At 40.4% G+C, this 20,288-nt stretch overlaps 1 protein-coding gene across 11 annotated transcripts in view; it reads right to left on the bottom strand.

Annotated features, from left to right (window-relative positions):
• Positions 1 to 14,290: 14,290 nt before the first annotated feature.
• CPEB3 (cytoplasmic polyadenylation element binding protein 3) overlaps positions 14,291 to 20,288 on the bottom strand; it is a 79,056-nt gene continuing 73,058 nt past the window's right edge. For all 11 annotated transcript variants that reach the window (XM_014275595.3, XM_014275599.3, XM_026799705.2 and 8 more), the window contains one exon: positions 14,291 to 19,981. In XM_014275595.3, coding sequence (XP_014131070.1) covers positions 19,754 to 19,981 — 228 coding nt within the window. In that variant the 3' untranslated portion in view covers positions 14,291 to 19,753. The remainder of the gene's footprint in view (positions 19,982 to 20,288) is intronic.

The raw sequence follows: 20,288 nt of genomic DNA, 5'->3' as shown, positions 1-20,288 counted from the left end.
TCCAGTGCCCAGCCACCCTCTGGGAAGAACCTTGTCCTAATACCCAGACTAGGGGCGTTGCCTTCATGCCCTCGCTGTCCCTCACTCTCCAAATGGCATAACAGAAGAAAGGGCCTCAGAACCACCACTCTGCTCCTCGGCCTCCTGCCATGGCCCTCACGGGGGAAGGGATGGAGGAACGGCTCCTCAGCGCCCGTGAGGCCCCGATGGCCGCGGGGCGGGCGCAGTGCGGGATCCCCGCTGCGCCCTCCACCCTCAGGGCTCCCACTGATGGCGGCTGCCCAGTGCAAGCCGGCCTCAAACTCCCCGTCTTCCCATTTCAGCCCGCTCCCGGGTTTGCCATTGTGAGCCCAGAAACCAGCCCTCTCCCCAGACCCCGGGTTTGCCATTGTGAGCCCCAGAAACCAGCCCTCTCCCCAGACCCCGGGTTTGCCATTGTGAGCCCCAGAAACCAGCCTTCTCCCCAGACCCCGGGGCAAGGCTGGGGCTGTGCAGGGCCCGGCAAGGCGGGGCCCGGCGAGGCCTTTGCGCTGTTGGGGCGTTCAGAGCAGCACAACCGACGGCCTCAGCTGCGGCTTCGTGGATTCCTGCCAGGTGAGGATCAGCCCGGGTTTGGGCCGAGTTGGACACCTTGTGGGCTTTTCTAGTTATCCACCCGAGGTCTCTGAAGGAAAGGAGGGCCCCTCTCCGTTTCGTTAGTCTGCTGCTGATCTGTCACAGAGTAAGATTTGCATCCGTGAGAGATGTATTCAAGGCACTAAATGGCTTTTGCAATTATTAGATGCCTTTATCAGCTTTGCTTTGGCACTTAATCAGCCGCAAAAGCTATTTATTGCCTCATAAACTCCTCTGCAGCAAACATTATCCTTTAATTAATCCCTGAAAATTACAAAGGCTGATGAGGTAACCCCATTTTCACACCACCCAGTCAAGATGAGGAGGATTTGTTGCTGTTTTCCCCTTTCATTTTGTTTTTAGGCATTTGTCAGCTGTCTCAGTCGGAGGGCTTGTCAGGACAGGTAGTAGCAATTAAGCAGCATGTCCCAGGTAACAAATACCAGCCAAATCACTGAGCTGTGAGGATTATTCACAGCTGAGAAAGTTAGGAGATGAGTAAAAGTTAAACCTTAATTTAGCTCACATTAAAATAGGAAACGCAATCTGAATGGCATGTTGCTTCAGAGTTAAAGGATGTTACAGACTCATTAAAAGATTGGACCGGTTGCTAATTAGGATTTTTTGAAGCTAAGGACACAATCGTAGATCTCTTGCATACTGAGAGACTTCAGATGCATTCTTGCTTTGTATATCATTAACTTTTGTATATCAGCACTCAGAGGAATTCAAAATAACTGCAAAGCATCAAGATCTGTCTCTGCAACAACTCAATACCTTAAAATTTTCACTAGAATAGTGGTTTTTAATCTGGATACAAGTTTTCTTTACAACACAGACATAAAATGATGCTATTTCCACATACCTCAACCCATGCCCCCACCAGATTCAGACATTAAAGTAAAGCAGTTCATAAAATAACAAAAATGTTAGGCATCACTATTTCAAATTTAACTGACCTTATAAAAACTAGAATTATAGCTAGAAATTCAATGCTTTTGTGTAAATGTGCCCATTCTAATTTACAGGGGGGTGAGAGGAGCAAGAAACATTCCCATAAATATTTGGGAGTTGCAGTTCTGAGTCCTATCTCTTTGCTTGCCATGGATGACTGGTAATTGTTGGGGAATTGCCATTGGCTGCTTGGAAACCTGATGTCAAGAGAGAAGGTGTTTCATCCAGGTCAGTTGCTGAGTTGCAAAAAGGTGGTGGGACCATGTAATCAGCCTGTTCTCTGCAGATGTGCAGAAAATGTTTCATGAACTGTAAATTGTATTTTAGGAAGTACCTAGTGATGCAGGTAGTTAAGGTAGAATAAATTTGGTAGGGGACTTGAAGTATAGGAAGGAAGGTTGCTCTAAAAATTATTGCAACAAGTTTCCCCATCAGCATTTAAAGTTTCCAAAGCAAATTCTGAAAGGGGGAAAAAATCTCTTGTGTTTGAGAAATAGGCAAAGAGAAAACTGGGAAAAGAGAAACTATGTCTCTTAAAGCTCTTTATTTTTCCTCATCATTGAAAGAAAAAACACAACCCAAACTCACAAAAACCCCAACCTTGTTCTAATCCTAGCTCACAGCTGCTAGGGAATTTACATCTCCTGTGGCAGGTGTTAATCATGGTGAGACTAAAGAGCAGTTCCACTTCAGTGAGCCTTTCTGTGTGTTAGTAGGTGGTAGCATAGTCAGGACTCAAATTATAAGAGATTATGTTTTCAGAGATGTGTTGAAAACCCCAACCCAGCAATTATGTTTTCCAAAGTGTCCATTTGTTACTGCTGGAGACATCCTGCATTGCTGAGTGGTGCGTTCTTGCCACCTGAGTTTCTGAAACGCAGCTAGGGGGGAAAGGATTAAGGAGGTGAATACTGTTAAAGCAAAACTTTGGAAGCTAGAAACTCTGAGGCTTTACATGCTGGAAGGAGATGTGTTGAGGTGCAGCTGGTGCAGTTTTTTGCAGCATTAGATGGTCCAGCAGCCATCTTGCTGTCCTGCAGGGGGGTGGAGGGCAGGGCTCTGCAGCAGTGCAGTCACCTGCTCTAGCCCCAGGAACAGTCACACAGGCAGAGGGACACACCCCAGGGTGCAGGAGCACCTCAGTACCTGGAGTCCACAGCTTCTTGAAATTAAAGGAACCACAGTAAAAAACTTGAGTTCACTGGGAGTTACAGTGGGTAACTAAGTTAGTTCTAATTTGAAGTGCTTCTGAATTAACTGTGGTAGTGAGAACACATGCTCAGGAGCAGTGATGTTCAGGACTCCAGGTCTGTATCTTGCCCTTTGGCTAAAGATGAGGCCAAAACTCCAGACCTGTGAATAACCTCACCTGAGGAAATGCCAGCAGAGGTCCCTCACTGTGACAGGTGTGGTATTTCTATGCTTTTAGTTGCAGCTTTCTCATATCCTGTAACTTCCTTTCTGAGCAGTTTGGTGTTTTTGTCATGTCTAAACCAAAGGATTTGGTTTCAGGAATAATGTTCCTCATCCTGGTTGCATAACAGAGCACAAATACCAGCTGCTGTCCTTTTCTTTTAGAGCACAGCTGGAGCACCAGGGGGAAATGGCAGTCCCAATCCTATTTCCATTTTTATGGACAAGAGTGATTGTTCAGTGATGTTGGTGTAAAGGCCTGCAACATGCTAGGATATGAGTGGATTTCTGTGGGATTCCTTTCACCCTGAAACTTTTCCACAATCTGAAGTATCATGGGGAGTATGGAATGTGAATGTGTAAGGATATCAGGCTGCTCACTCTAGTCTGGGTTTTATGTGCTTCCCTATGGAAGAGAGGGAGAGTGGTTGTATCTCTGCATCACAGACTGTTCATTTTATGCATGTTAAAGCAAAACTTCCTTTGGCTAAAATGCAAAAAAAGTCCTGGTAATGTAATTGCTACTTACCTACAGCTACATGAAAAACATTCTCCTGACTCTTCAGGGGATACAGAAAAAAAACAAAGAGAAGGGATTTTGTTTTCCCCAGATTACATCCCATCACACAATTTTCTATTAATCTTCTTTTCAGTGTAAAGAATATCCCTGTTGTTTCAAAAAGATGATAGCATGCTGCTCAGTGGGCCAAAGGAATGATAATGCACTCTTAGAGCATGAGGAAATCAGCCTTGTTAGCTCTTCTTCCAAGAATAAAGCTGAGCAAAAAGGTTAACACAGGGTTGAATCCTTTAGAGTAATTAATCAAATATGTTAATGAGAGCACCACTTTGTTATAACTTCTAAAAAAGAGAGGTTAGATCAGAACAACTTGAAATTAGAAACAATCTCAGCATACTGACTCTAGGACTTAGTGAGACTGAGCTGCCTGAAGAGTGCCCTGCATCGCTGAGCCCAGCCTTGCCCCAGCAGGAAATCCACAGGAGGAAGCTGCAGGTGGAGTTTCTGTGAGTGTCCTGGGTGGGGGGCAGTGTCTCCTGCAGCTCCAGCAGCAGTGAGGTGCAAGAGGCACACAAAGGCAGAGCTGTTATTCATGCTTTATTTGGTACAAACAATACATTTTAACCTGCCTAACAGAAACTGAGCCAGACTGAGTCAGAACTGTTGTCAACTTGTCTTCCTGAGTGGTTCCTAATGTCTGAGCAAACCTTTTCTTCCAGTTTCTGCCCATCTGATTTGCAATCCAAAGGGGTTTGTAGAGTTAACCTAAGTGCATTGAATAGGTTTTGACTAGCTCAGTCTCAGTTGGAAATGTGTATGTAATGGGATATTGCTGAGAAACAACTTCTTGTATTGTGCTTTTCTGTGTACAAGTTTTGTTTGAATACTGCCAGGCCTTATTGGACATCACAGCCGTGCCTTTGAAATGTTGACCTAATAAAATCCAGTGCTGGGGATAGAGAGCCAGTGAAATGTTCATAACCTCTCTACCCAACAGAGTCCTTTCAAAGAGGGATCAGACTTTCAACTTCAGTTCTTTACACAGTGAGAAGGAACCAGCAATTAAAGCTCCTTATATCCTTGTAGTTGTTAAGTATAGAAATTAAATTATACCAATATGTGTTCTCTTCAATGGAGATGGAGGCAGAAAAATATCATCACAATAATTAGTTTTTCTTTTGGGAAAAGGACTGGCTTTATTGAGTATTACAGCTGACACTAGTGCATTCCTGACTGTCTGTAAGATCTCAGACAAGTTATTTCTTTTTGGTTACTTTCTTTGGTTACTTTTACGTGCTCATTTTGTTTTTTGTGCTTAGACTGAAAGCACTTCAGGACATAATCTCACTCTCTCTGCCTTTTGTAATGCCAGGCCTAACAAAGCTTTGCTTTGCTTTGAGACCTTTAGACACTGATGAAACATAAATACTTTCAAAGATAATTAACTATACTGACTTTGAATGGAAAGTCATAATCAGGCCTGAGAAAGAGGAATCTTTGGTGCTCTACCCTATCTGCTGATGAGTATTCTCTTGGAAAGGAGGAGACTGCAAATTTTTGCAAACATTCTAAATGTTCAAGATGCTTTCAGAGTTGCAGCTGAGTCTGAAGGAGCTGGAATGTGAGTGGTTAAATTGTGTTTGGCTGAAAATCAAATTAGCTTGATACCTGCATGTCTCACTAGCACCCAAAGCCTGGAAGTGGTTTAGTGAAAATTGAAGAACTCCTTGTCCTACACAGACAGCTGTGATTGCTTATAAAACTTCACCATCAAGTGCCTTGAGGGGCACAGGGTTGCAGTGTGGTAATATTTAGGCTCTAAAACAAACAAATCAAATCAAAATAGGCTTTCCTTTGAAGAATTATATAAATTTTCCATTCATTCTTTTTTTGTCCTATTATTTTTATCACAACAGCACCTGAAAGTCCAGTCAGCATAAAGAGCAAGGCAACATATAAACTCTGCCATAAAATTCTGCTCTTCCTTTGAAGCACAGTTGGTCTTTGGGCTCAGTAAGAGGGGCAAATTAAGTTGCTTAAGAGATGCTTGGTCTGACTTCATTTTGTGACTTTTGCTTCTCCCGAAGTTCTTGTCATGTCAGTTCTACCAGCTGATCTACTTTATTAATTATTTTTTCCAACTTGAGTTTTTTGTAGAGTGAGATTGCATTCTGTAGTAATTAGATAGATAAGAGCTGAGATAGCTGGAACTCTGTCAGAGAAGCAGGATTAAGTGTCCAGGGAGTGGAAACTTCTTAACCATGATCAGCAGCAGAAGACACAGCAAATGAACGTGCACTGATTAGATGAAGTCAGCCCTGGTGGCACAGGTGTGGGAAATAAGTGCAGTCAGAAATTCCTTCTCACTGAGTTAGTGCCAGGCCATGATGGGGAGTACCTGCAAAGACAGTTACTGTTGCAATTACTCTGGCCTTTAATTTCTTTGTTTTAAAAGCTAAAGGAAGTCCCCCCTCAAACACTTTAATAAACAGAGTGACTGATGTAATCATAGAAGGGCACATTTAAATATGGGTAGAGTATATACAGTTTGCTTCGCCCCACTTCTCCTGTACAAGGCACTTTAAACATAGGAAGTGGCACTAATTAGTCCACAGATACAACAGAAAAATTGTGGTCTGTGGGTTTTCCCTCAGAAGATTTGTGACTACCAGAATGTCCTCTGTAATCAGAGAAAATATTTCTGTCATGGGAGTGGTCCAGGTTCAGATACTCTGTTGGTATCATCATGGTGGACTATTCTAGTTTGCCTTCTAGTTCAGTAACAAGCATTCCTAGTAATTGCAAGTTTTTTTAAGAAATAACACCAGGTCACTAGATCTGCTGATCCTCAAGGCAGGCTCATAATTCACTTACCTGCAGTCCATATAGGGGCAGCTAATAATATCTCAGAGACCCAGTAGGGCAGGTACATCTTTATAGACTGCTGGATGCTGGTTGGTTGGTGGTTGGTTGGTTGGTTGTTGGTTGGTTGTTGGTTGGTTGTTGGTTGTTGGTTGGTTGGTTGGTGGTTGGTTGGTTGGTGGTTGGTTGGTGGTTGGTTGGTTGACTGGGGAATTGTGAACCTGCCCAGTGTTAAGGGCAGTTACTGCTTTCAGCCTTGGCAGTGCCACTTCGCCAGGAGCAGCCAAGAGGAATTGGTGTGGACAGCAGTACACCTGACACCTTGCCCTTCTGTAGCATGTGGGATTGTCACGTGGGACTCACACCTGTGTGACCTTGCAGTCAACTATTTTTTTTTCCTTCTTCTTTAATATATCATTGCAACTGAAGCTTTCTTATGAATTGTGAGAAAAGGTGGAGGCTTGGTGGTGGGAAACAATGCAGGCCTGCAAAAGCACTTGCTCTTTGGATTTTGGTACTTTTCAGGCAGCTATTATATAGTGACCTACTCTGCTTTGCCAAGGCAGGTAGTTCTGGGTCTGTGCAGATACACCTTTAGGCAACTAAGTCAGCCAGAGTGTTCAGACAGCTTCAAGGTTATGCAGCAGCTGAGTAGGAATTTTCAGGAACAGTTTTGGACTTCAATTTTTAATTACATCATTTTTTAATTTTTTCTGTTTGGCCCTACAGTGAAATTTGATTAAGACAGTACTAAAGGTTTTTCCACACCAACAATTTCACCTTCAAAGGCATTTGCAGCTGTGACCTCAGATATTGTCCCTATTTCATATAGTTCTTCTGTACTGACAGAAGAAGGAATTCATGTTCGCTGTTCGTAAACAGGATCATGCCAGAGAACATCCTGACTCTGTGTGCAATCTCTGCCTGCAGTCTGTCTGCTTGATCTGCCAACCCTGAATTTTCAGCTCCCCACCTGACATGAAAAGGGGCAGATATTAGTTTTTCTCTGAAATGAACTGCTGAATTAACAACTCTCTCATCTAAGGGCCACAAATGGAAATGAACAGCTCTGAATGATGTGGCAGGCGCTCAGAGCAATGTATGTGATATTCTTACAAACCATTTTGATGAGGTGTCCTTACATCAGCCGGGAGCAAATGCAGATGAAAAGCTCAACAGATAACAAACCAGAGGAATTTCCTTCAGTCCAAGGTTCATGACCTCATTCAGAAGTTGGGTTTGGGATCTGCTTGTCCTGGGTGTCATCAGAGTACATTTTGAAAGCACACACACAGCTGTCCAGAAAATCTGAGAGGATTGCTGGCCAGCCCATTTGTCTTTACAGCTTACATCTGGCTTTGATGAGCTGCACATACATGCATATGAACTTTGTCCAGGTGGACAAATGTCTAGTTTAATGTTTAGCAATAGGTCCTTCCTAGCCTTTCAGTCAAGGGCTTCAGTTACATATTAATGGCACAGGTCTTTGTGCAGGTCCAAGAGCAGGAACATTGGGACATACTGGGGTAGGGAATGTTTTGGCTCACCATGTCAGACATATCTGTCGGCCCCAGTTTGGCAATTACTTCAGTGCCCATGTAATTTTAAGCACATAAGTAATTCCAGACAGTCAGGCTTGTCTTTAAAAGTGCATTGCTGACTGGGGAATTTCTGGCTTCTATAGCTGTTCAAACCTTGGCTCCCAGGAGTCTTCCTCCAAATTTAACAACGTTTCTGCTTTACTCTCTCGCGGTAGAAAACTGGTAGCCTGCTTTGCTCTGTCAGCACAGACAGAAAATCTGCTTTAGCTTCTATCCTGTGAGACTCTGTCATTTATGCATTGGACAGAGACCTTGATGGGAATAAACATAGGATGGTTTACTTGAGAGGCCATACAATGTGGGTTGCTGAAGCTGAGACTTGTTATTTAGGTTGAATGAAAGTGTAACCCAGAAAACTGGCAAAAATTTTACACACACTTCTACAAAGTTGGGTGCTTGTTCCACAAAGTTTAGAAGTAGGGCAGTGCAGGAGCCAGAAGATGCATTGGAAATGGAATTGGTTTTGCACCAGGATTGGGAGAGAAATGTGTAAGCCTCTTTGAACTGGTACATGAAGCTATATCAGCTCCATGCTGTATGTGAAATAATATTGTTCATGGCAGTGGGGAGAATATACAGCAGCCTAAATATTAAGGGAGAGGAAGGACTGTTTGGGACATCTGTAAGTAAGTAATATTTAAATCTAAGGTGCTATTCCTTGTCCTGATTTTTTTAAAAATGGATCCTTCACTGTATTGCACCATAACCTGTATGAGTGAGGGAGTTTCTTCTTTCTTTTGGGGAGTGATTTTTTGCATCTTTTTTTTTAATTATTATTCTCATGTACTAAGAAATGTCTGCAGGCCATCAGCCATTTCTCCTTTGGCCGTGGAAGAATGGGCCTATAATAGGAAGACAGTTCTGCCCTATAGTGTACTCCTTTCTCTTCCTTTTTAAACATATCTCCCCCTTGAAGAGCAGAGCCTGTCCAGCCTGACCCAGGTCAAGATGGGAGAGTGACAAAAGCAGATTTCCCTGGAAAGCTTTTTTTTCCCCATTTACAGCTAAGTGTGTAACTTCACATCAGAGTTGGTCTAGCTAAATGAGCACCTTGGACACCACCCTCCTCACTACATCCTGGCTGACTTCCTCATCTTCAGCTCTTCCTCCAGATGGAAAAGCTACAAGTAGCTGGGGGCTTCTGTCAGCTGTACTGACAGAACTACAGTCAGCAAATCCACAGCTGTTCCCAGATGCACCCCAAATATCTCCAAGCAAAGCAGCAAGAATTGGGATTCAGTTTATGACACATTTTCCTGTCTACTCTAGAATAAATGGGAGCATGCAGCTCGGTGGGTTGCATCAGAGAGCCCAGTGAGGTTTTGCTCTGTCCCTTCCTCAGCTGTGCTCTTGAGGCTTCTGTTCGTACTCAGAGCAAGGATGATCTGAGGAGAGGTATGTGTAAGGGTCTAGAGCATGTCTGTGCTCGTGGGGAGAGGTGGAGCTGACAGAGGGGTGATGTCAGCACCTTCCAAAGCCTCAGAAGGGATATCATGTTCTTTAGATCTAGAGAGAACCAGCATCTTCCCCAGTTGCCTTGTCCCAGTGCCAGGGTGAGGCTGTTACAAGTGAAAGGCTGGGTAATAGGAGGAGCTGCAGAAGGGCCCCAGGAGCCCAAGCAGGTGGCACAGCTGGTGATGACAGGCTCAGCCTGTGGGAACAGTATGTGTGCTGGAGATAGCCAGGGAGAACCCATTTTAGCAAGAGCTGGGCACACTCACAGTCACATGGCTCTGGCTCAGCTGTACAGCCTGAGCTTTAGGAAGCTGAGAGAACCAAGTTTTCAGAATTTGCATATTGCAGCTGAGTGACTCCACTGACTCCATTTCCTGGGGCCAACGAGTTGTCCTCACAGTTTCTGCAAGAGTCACAAAATGGATGGCAACTCACTCCCCCCCCAATTCCTAATCTGATAGCGCATTTGGAATTGGTTTGGAAATTGGGCAAAGATTCAGCTTGAGTATTTGATATGAAGTGTTCACTTCTGGTTAATGCTATTTCTGTTACATCCCTCCTTCAGAGCATGATTTAAGAGGACTGTCTGAGAGAAGGGCACTGCAACTTGCTGACTCTGTGTTACCTCCTGCAGCATTTTGAATGCAGCTTAATTTCCTCGTGAAAAGAACTGATACAACCAATCCCCAAGAACTCTTCACACTTGACAGAAACACAAGTGAAGCGGGTGATCCATAATAATTAGGAAATTGGGATCAAAAGTGGGCAGGCTTAGCCCAATCTGTTTTGCTCAGGGGCAATACTGCATCTTATAATACACAACTTAATTACTAGAGTACATCCTTTCTGCAAGTGAAGGCAGTTTCCAGAGTGGAAAAGCTGCTATAAATATAGTTCTAAATTCTACTCAAAACTAGGTTAGGAGAGCATAAGCTTGAGTAGTAGTTAAAAGAGTAAAAGGAGAATGTCATGTAGTGTTGTCCTATTTCTGGCATCACTCCTCAGTGGAAAGGCCATTGTCACCTATCTGCCCTCATATGTCGTTCAGAAACAAGAAATCAAACACAAGATAGAAATTATGGTCCTTAAGATCCCTTTCCAAACAAAAGTGGTTGTCCTATTTAAGGGCAGTGGCAGACATCTTCAGCTGAGGGCTGCAGTTGCTCTGTCAAAGGCAGACTGAGCGGTGCTTGTGTGAAGAGTCCTTTGTGTGTCACAGCTACTGTGTTAATGAAAATCTAAGCTGCAGAAGAAGTTCATCCCCACACTTTTTTGCTTTTCCTCTTGGTTTATAGATGTACCCTACACTCTACAGGCTCTGTTCAGTGGAGCTAAGACTCACAGGATGAAGGTAAATTTAAGAGTTATCTAATATGTTGTGTAAGAATAGTCTGACAAATGCAGAAGGTATCACATATCTTAGTGTTTGTTTTCCTTTGTCTAATACAACTCCCCGTTTCATTGAGGATTAGATGTCAAGAGCCATTACACAGCAGGGAGTTAATTACAGAAGTTCTGGGTTATATAATAGTGATTTCCAGATTTCCAGCCACAGTAAGTCATATCTCCTCATGACCAGGATTTTTTCTGGCCTTCTGGCTGCATAGTCTATATAAACTTTTTTTTCAGGGCAGTGATTGAAATAGTTTTACTGAAGGAATTTTAGCACTGAAGTTTCCTGGTATCTGATGGATTTTTCCAGAACAAAACATTAGCAAAAGACTGTTACAGTTTGTCATGTTTATATCTGATCCTGCTCTGAGGGTGGTTCTTTCATTACATGGCCATAATGGTACTTCTCTGCCTTTAAACTCTCTTGACAGAAAAGTGCTTAAACATTCTATTTCTGGATTTTCTTTTTTTGTCCTTTGTAGGATTGGGGTGAGGGGCATGGAGGGATGCAAGGAGTGTGATTGCATTATCAATTATTTTATGTTTTGCCTCACAGAGTGCAGGTCTTCAGCACTTCAACACTTCAGAGTAATTTTCCTTTGTGTGGCAGGTAATTTTTTCTCTGTGCTTGTTGGAATATGTATTTTCTGCTGTTGTCTGGCATCAATATTTAGCATGTTTGAATAGGACAACCTAAGCACCTAATGTGCTTTTTTAAAAATCTGAACTGAGAAAAAGAAAAACAAGTCAAGGTCTCAAAGCTGAATCTCCAAATTAAGCTGGTGATGTTGAATTTGAGCATCACTGTGTCTAATTGTTTAGCTTGGGGTGGCCACAGCATAATCCTTGTCCTTGAGTTAGGCACCTGTAAGTAAATGTGAGGCAGAGCTACTCAAGGTGCTTTAGCATGGCCTAATTTAGTTTCTTTTCAGGGTGGTTTATCACACAGAGTGTTTTATACTTACAACAGCAGTGCTTACTTGCATTATGCTGCCTGTGACGGGAGTAAAGCTTTTGCTTTCTGTTGTTCCAATTTATATAAAACAAATCAAGTTTCTCTGGACTAAGAGGGTGGAACATAGGAATGATTTACTAACTGAAAGGCTTGGACACCCACTTGGGAGGGAGTTGTTGGTTCTGGTTTCTGTCCTGTTTCTGAATTCAATGAAATCCTCAAATACTTTGCTTAATTCAGCCAGAGTGACTGAAATGTGCCCATTTACAATGGTAGCATGCAGGTCCAGTCAGAGGTAAGAAAGGCAGAGGCAGATTGCTCAGCAGGGCATTTCTGGCAATGTGTCTGTGCTGGCATTCTGTGGGCCCTGAGTACAACAGTATGCACAAGGCACAGCTGGAGGAATTAGATTCATTGTAAACAAGATTTTGCCCATCTTCTAGAATTTCATGGTTGTTATTTGACTCTGACCATGTTCTGTATTTGACAATGAGATTAGAGGGTGTTTTGTAATTCTGAAAGGCAGAGATTTTGGAGGACAGATGAGATGAGATCATATATCTTTGCCATAACTTTTGACAGTGTTTTGCAAAATTATTTTGCATATGAGTTCTGTCTCTTTTTCAGGCTGACATTTCAGTGGATACATGTTGAAACTGGCAAGGAAGTCAAGGTGTATCAGAGGGCACAATCTTGTTACATATAATTTTATGAACAAGCGCTTTCATTTTTTTACCTTAATGGTGATGCTTGTGCTCTTCCAGAGACCATTCTTCTTCACTTGGTAGAGAGCAAAATACATATCACATGTTAAGAGTAGTTGCCACGACCATGACTAAATAGGTTCAGTTCTTGCTCAATAGTGGAGAAAATTTTGAAAAAGAAAATAGTAAAAAATAAAGATATTCCCAAGTGTTTTGACCACTCAGACTATTGGATAGAGAAGGAGAAATACACCTCTGTTCTCCAGTATGTGAAACATGATAAATACATTTGCAAGTGCTTTCTGTATTTAGGCCTGCAGGTGAAAAGAAATGCAGGGGAATACCCTGAGAATCTAAGTAGATCTTGGGTTATTGAACAATTGTGAAGTATTATGACACAAGCAGGTTTATATATTCCTGTTCACAACATGCTAGGGCAGCAGCTCAAGGGGGGATTTTAGGAAGTTGGTAGCAAATAAACATCACTCAAGCTCCTAAATGGAGACCTGGCTTTACTGATTTAGCCCCAGGTGCCTCCCACAGTACTCAGGTAATGCAGGCACAGACACACTGGGAAGCTGCTGTGCTCTGGGTGGGACAGCACAAATTCTGTCCAGCTGTTGCCAAGGACCTGCCATATGACTTTATACTTGCTGATAGTTTATTTCTCCTTCAAAAACAGGAAAACAGGAGATTTCTGGACCTTCATCATGTTTCCTTCTCTAACTGCTGTATGAGCAGTTTGTCACCCAAAATAAACTGCAAAAACTTGCTTGCCCCAGGGGAGAGAGAGGATTCATTTGAACAGGCATCATCTGTGTGTGCAGCTGGTGCATTCAAATTCATCCTGTGTTCAGAACTGAATTGTGTGCTAGAAGGGTTTTGCAAGTACCTTGTAAACTTGTTTTCATTTTTGTGAAAACAGGTTACAGAGGTTTCTTGTTTTAAAACCCATTTCTTGGTTCATCCCTGGGAGAGACTGCAGCAATTCTGCCTGTGTGCTCATGCTGTTTATCTTTTGCTAAACAGAGGAAAGCAGATTATGGTTTTTAAGAGCTAAGCTTCAGCTTTTCTGCAGGTCTGTGTGAGGGGGAACACGTTGCTTTGGTGCCTTGAGTGCAAAAATGTTCTCTTGGGAGCGTGTCTAAATGAGCTTTGTACACTTTCACAGTCACATAGGTGACTATTTTAGTTCAGTTTATGTTTGCCAAAATAACACATACCAAGCAGAAGCAAAAGAAGCCGTGCAGCCTTTTGTAAAGTGCACTGGTTTAAATTAAGTTACTGCAGCCTTTTTTAAGTGCAGGCAAAGGCTGAGGTAACTGCTGTTATCAGCTGGAGAAGGGAGTTGGCAGTATCAGTGTACCTTGCCAGCAGCATGGCTGACTTTATCAAAAAGAGGAGGACCGAGGATTAGAAGGTTCAAAGGAGCTGCACTTCTTCCCACAACTGTTTTCTTTAATTTAGGAGGGGCTAAAATCAGACTGATTTTTGTCCAGATGGACTTGGAACAGTTCCTTTTCTCAAGTCACTTCATTCTACATCCCCAGAAATATTTCCATTATATATATTTTTGTATTTATATTCAGTTTAGCATAATAAATACCTCTTTAAGGTGGCTTTTTATTTTAGAGAGAAGAGATAATTGGACCATATACTTGCATTATAAAATAACCAGAAAAGACAGTGTGTGTGCATGTAAGGTGTGTCTTTGCTTAACCTTTTCCAGTACAAGATTTGGGGGTTTTGTATCTAGTTTACATTCCCACAATGCATATCCCAGGATTTCCTTAGCATGTGCAAAGGATGACAAATATCAGTACTTCATACAACTATATTTAATAAGTTATTACAGAAAAAAATAAAGTTCAAACTACAAAGTTTAAGCAGTTGTAAGCAATAGCAGCATTGAGCTCCATGTTTAGTCACAGTACTGCAGTTCCATACAAGCATTAGTCCAAGCCAAAAAGGAAGAAGCCTTGTTAGAATTACTAGCAAAAACAATCTAAGAGAACATGTAATAAAAGATACAGTACATTTAAAATTAGTTGAAAAACAAGTACAGAGATCTTAGCTGTGAATGCTCTAAAAGTTATGTCCATTAGTTTGACAGTAAAATTACAAATATCTAATACTTTATACCCCAACAGAACTACATCCAGGAAAGAAAAAAGAGCAAAAATTATCTCTTGTTAGCACCCTGGTTTTCTACTTACTGATGATCTTTTTGTCATGTAAATTTGAGTGTGTCAGACTTATGTGACCAATGTGATTTCTGACCAGCTACCCATTTGGGGTATAGAGTAGTCACTAACATGAATATAAAATACTCCGTGGTATGATAGAACACTATAGCAGCAGAGATTAAGAAGTTTGTCTGTTTAAAAAAAAGAAAGGAAGGAAAAGAAAAAGGGTTTAGCTGACATCATACAAACCAGCATAAAAGCAACTACATACAAGCCAGATTAAACAAAAGAGACATTTCTACAAATCTGTGACTAATCTTTCACTCATACCTTGCAAGTAGAGATGTCACAATACTGAAATATTAACATGGGAGCTTTTCCCAGTTAAGCGCCTTTTTTTTCTTTTTTTTCTTTTTTTTTTTTTTTTTACTACTCTAACAGATAGTGAAATCAGCAAAGTTATTTGCTAACTGCATATTTGCAATACAATTTGTTTTAGCCCATGCCTTGCTAGCAGGCTATAAAATACAAGCATGTCGGCAGAAATATAAGCATAAACTTTGTACCACTTAGCAGGAATTTTTTATTCCCTCTTCATTCCTTAATCTCCTTTGTTTGCAATTTGTGTACATTCCAACCAGTAGTACCTAATTTGAGTCTAAATTTTACTTCACTATTTGATCTAGTCTATACATTACTTACAGAACTGAACACACAGAGGATACACAATAGACCAACTCTGGGCACATTTCTTCCCACAAGTCACGGACGAGCCACTCTAACACTCGAGCAGAAGGTAACTCTAAAAGGTCATCAGCAACTTGTGGAAGCGAGAGTTTTGTCTAGAGAAAGTCATTGTATGCCCTGTTTACGCAACACCAGTCTTAGTCTGGATTGTTTCAGGTGCCAGAACAGAGTCACTGGCTTCAGGAAGGGGTTTCTTCTGGCTGCATAGGGAAACAAAGGTGATGGAAATGGAGGTGACAAGCGTTTTGATACTGGCCCTTGGTATCGCCAATACAAAAGAAAAAAAGGACAAAGACACAAGAGAGGCAGAGAAGGACGGAGAAAGACAAAGAAGCTGAACGGATGTTCAGACGTGGTGGCAATATGAGTTACTCATTGCTACCAGGGGATGGACAGAGAGTGTTTGCCATTAACTTGGCAGCTGGCACCCACGTGGGGTGGCTGGGTTAGGAAGTGCTGTGGGCACCGACATTCTGCTCCACGCTGCCACTGAGAAACACATGCAGAGAGGACTCGTGCAGGAAAGGGGCAATTTCGGTAAATAAATAACACGGTGGCAAAATACAATGAAGAATATATCTCTTAGGAGGTTCACTCTAAGGCTATTGAAAAGAGAGTTTATTGAGTTAATGACAAGAAAAGTAATGAAGAGTTATGCTGAATGGGCAGGGTCAAAAACCCATTGTTCAATAGATTTAGTTCCTTATAACGGCAATAGTATTTCATCAACACTGGTGGTGTATAAATCTAGACAGCGAACTGGTACTGTGACATCCCTATTATCTCCCTAAATCATTTTGATAAAGGAAAAGGCTTTTCAAAATATCACGTTTTTTCTGCTTCATTCTGTCATTTTATTGCCCAATTCTTTGTTACAATTTTCCAATCACTTTACATAACCAACCATTTTCATCATTGCCACACTATTGTAAACCACATCAGCAAGTTAATACATAAAGCTTTGCATTTCAAAAAACTAGACACTTTAGTAACAATATTACAAAGATTTTAGCTTCAAAAATAACTGAAAATGAAAAAAATAAACTTTTAAAGAATCAGCATCATAAAATTAATTTATTCCAAGTAAAAATACAAAATAATATTAATGACATTGACCAGATATGAAAGTCTCTCCCAGAAACAACTATATTAATGGTTGAGAAAGCACTCCTTAAAGAAAATACGAAATAAAAATGAAAAATATGTAAATATGTTTAATTTTTTTCTTAGCAAAAAATCTTTCTAAAAATAACAATGAAAATTTGTCTCAGTACAAAGGCTACATTACTATTGAAAAAATACCAGCATGAAGAAAAGGTACATATTTGACAGTAGAAAAATGATTTTAGTGAATCACAATGTCTAAAGTCTGCAATGAAAATAAATCTGCAATAAAGATTTATGCCTTTTTTCTTTTCATTTTTCTTTTTTTTTATACAAACAGTACAAACAGTATTGCACATAACAACAAATAGTCGAGGTTAGGTTAGCCTTCAAAAAAATCGACTAGTTCAAGTCTCACATCAGAAAAGGCCACAATAGGACCTGTTGTACCCAGGGGCTTCTTAGTCAAGTTGCAGTTCAGAACTCCATATTTTAAAAAATAACTTTTTTTGAAGGACCCTCTTTTAATATAACATATTAACAACTCAGGGGCACATTCATTTACAAAACAAAAGGGAGCATGTCATAATTTAATAAACTAAAAAAAGTTCTCTTTAAAAAAATACAAACAGAAGAACTCTCACAATTCTGGTCAGTCGTGCATAATCACACTTGATTATAAATATACAAATTAAGGGAAAATATTTTTTCACCTTCTATTCACAACTTTCAGCACCAAATGGAGTTTGTGTTTACACCTGTTCTTTATGATGATTTTGCTTCAGATTTAATCCAACATTATGCTATATTGTACATTTTCCAGCTTCTCTCGCTCTCGCTCTCTTTCTCTCTGGGAGTATTTTTCTACATGAAAGAGGGGTATTTCTTCAAAAAGGTTTACTTCTTTCACATAATTAGGTAGACTTCTGTAGGTTAGCTATGATCTTTAATATTACAGTTATAAAGCTCTAACTTCTTCATTTTCAAAAAAACTCAAATAAGCATGAAAAAAATAAAGTTACCCATCTGTTAAATCATTTTTCTTGCAGAATTAAATTAATATATATTTTTCTGAATAAACTTACTTAGAAAATATCATTTTCTTTCCTATATTTCAAAATTGAGGTATTGCAAAAGATCATGTCAGTCAGAAAGCATGCCTTTTTCTTTAAAAAAAATCATCAGCCAACTGTTGAAAACTGTCTAGATACAAAAAGTAGTGCATAACAAAATGTCTTGTACAGATGAAAAAAAACAGAAAAGACACCTGGGCTGGGAAAAGCAATATCACAAAACCGCCCAGAAGTAACTTCAAAAGGGATAATTATAATAAGCATTTTAAACCAGTAAAAAACTATTTTTTCTTTTTTTTTTCTCCAAAAACAGAAAAAAATCCTTTCAAAGCCAATACTCGCAACTAAACATCGGGAAAACCAACTTACTAAATTAGACACAAAGAAGGACATCACAACAAACAAAACCCAGAACATTTAAATCTACTATGCGGTGTCATATCCAGTCAGATTGTCCCCAGAACTGCAAAAACAAAGGAGGAAAAAGAAAAAAAAAATAGTGTACACATTCTCACAATCATTAGTATACCAAGTGTGTTTATATTTATATGCTATCTGCAGCCCCATAGTTCATGCTAAAAAAATGTCCACTGTGTTAGCAGGTCTTAATTGTATTCAAGCTTCACAGGATACATCCAGGGATTAGAGAGATAACACCACATCCACAGAGCAGACATCTCATGTTACTTTAATATGCAGACATTTCTTTAGCACCACTTTGTTTCCTAACTTCCTTAAATGTGCCTAGGTTAGTATTTGACAGACTATCTAATCGGTAGTGTATGTACGCCAGCATGAGCTCTTTGGTTTTCTGGACAAGGTCTGCAGCTACGTAAATGATGCAAGCATTAGGAAAGAGATTGTAACTAAGAGCTCATTTCTGTTTATGTACCTGTTATGAACTGTCAAAAATGTGTTAATGTCAGATACAGAGGCTTTAACAGTTAAGTTTGATCACAGTACTAGACATAATCACTTTACTATATAAAATAAATTGCACGATATATAACAGAGCACCGCAAAGTACTTCATCTACCATCCACAAATTTTTTTTTAAGAATATCCTACAGCTAGTTTTTATATTTGTTGTAATATAGGTCATTCTGTAATGGGCTGATCCTAATTTCAGAAGCATTACATTTACTGAGGCATGCCTTCCTCCAGTCAGTAATCAATTTTTTTTGTTACTGAGCATTTTGTAGCCTACGTAAATTCATAATTTGTGCATTGTGGGCAGGTTTTATATTAGACATATATAAAATTTATTGCATGCAGCAACCTGATTAAGTAAACATGCAGTCAAAAAATATTGACCTTCCTTGGAAGCTTTTCTGTATGCTATACTGATCTCCTTTCAGCAGCCATCACTATTTTAATCACATATTCATTTTTAATTGATACCCTAGCCTGAATAGAGTATTATGGTATTAGTAATACCATTTTAATAGCAGCAAAAGCTATTGCAGCATACATTTACATAACACTAAAAGACCTAACAGAACAAAACAAAAAACCCCAACAAAACAGAACAAACAAACAAAAAAAAAAACCCTCAGCAAAATAAAAGAAAAAAGTCTGATCCAGCTTATGAGGTATCATCCTTACAAGTCAAAATCGAGAGCAACTAAAGGCTTATTTTCTTTAAGGGTTATTACTATTCTAAATGACCCAAACTAATGATTGCTGAATATCTGTTTAAGTTTTTGCTACATCTGCCACCTACTCGTGAATATTACCTTTGGTAAGTCATCTGCTAGGGGCAAGTCTAAATTTCTGAAAATAAGTGCATGCTCCAGTTTAAAAATAAAAATAATTATAATTACAATAAAAAAATCTTCATCACATACGCATCAGCCCATGAAGACTGATGAGAATGGCAGTCTACATAATGTCACTAGTGACAAGTCTTGTGTAGGAAATTAAGGTACCAAGCAGATGTTTGTGTGAATCAAAGTGCAAAATCAGTACAGTTACACTCTGCCGGTTTGTATTATACTGGACACTGAGTTCAGTAATGTGACTGTAAATAATAATAATAGTAATAAAAGACCCATATCTTCATTAAAGTCGAGGACGAATGCACAGATTTCCAGAACAGTAAGCCCTGAGGCAGCGCTCTCTTTTCACTCAATTTTATTTACTCCAGTACTTCTTGCTGGCTGCGGCCGGGGTTCAGCTCCAGCGGAACGGGACGTGGCGGGGCCGGTCGCCTCCCTCCTTTACCAGTGGTTTGTGGAACTCCCGCCCAGCACGAGAGTGTATGCTGGCCCAGCAGTATTCACAGTAATACTGCAAGCAGGTAACGTTGGCACAAAAGAATGGAGCAAATTTCCCACCACAGCGAGTGCCCTGGCATTCGTCACACATCTGATCATCCAGCACATATGGCTTCACTTCCACCTGCACCAGGGACAAGAAAACAACTGTAAGAATGTTTCATAGTTTTGCTAAGCAACAACACAAACCCCAATATTTTAATTCTTTCTGGCTCTACTGAAGGGTTTCAGCTGATGCAGGATTAATCCAAGAGGCTGGTAGTTAGATTTTCATACCATGCGCTTTACCTGTCAGAAAATCTCAAAGAAGAAGGGTGTGCTTTAGTAATTATTCAACATCCCTTGGAAAAGTTGGGTCTGGGAAAGTACTAAGATGGAAGTACAGTAAAAATCTCCAAGGATTTTCCACTGAGAAAGCTCCAGGAATCGGA

Source organism: Zonotrichia albicollis, chromosome 7 (genome assembly GCF_047830755.1).
Source record: "Zonotrichia albicollis isolate bZonAlb1 chromosome 7, bZonAlb1.hap1, whole genome shotgun sequence".
NCBI classification, from domain to species: Eukaryota; Metazoa; Chordata; class Aves; order Passeriformes; family Passerellidae; genus Zonotrichia; species Zonotrichia albicollis.
The sequence above is the reverse complement of the archived record's forward strand: the minus strand, read 5'-3'. Positions and strand labels throughout refer to the sequence as shown.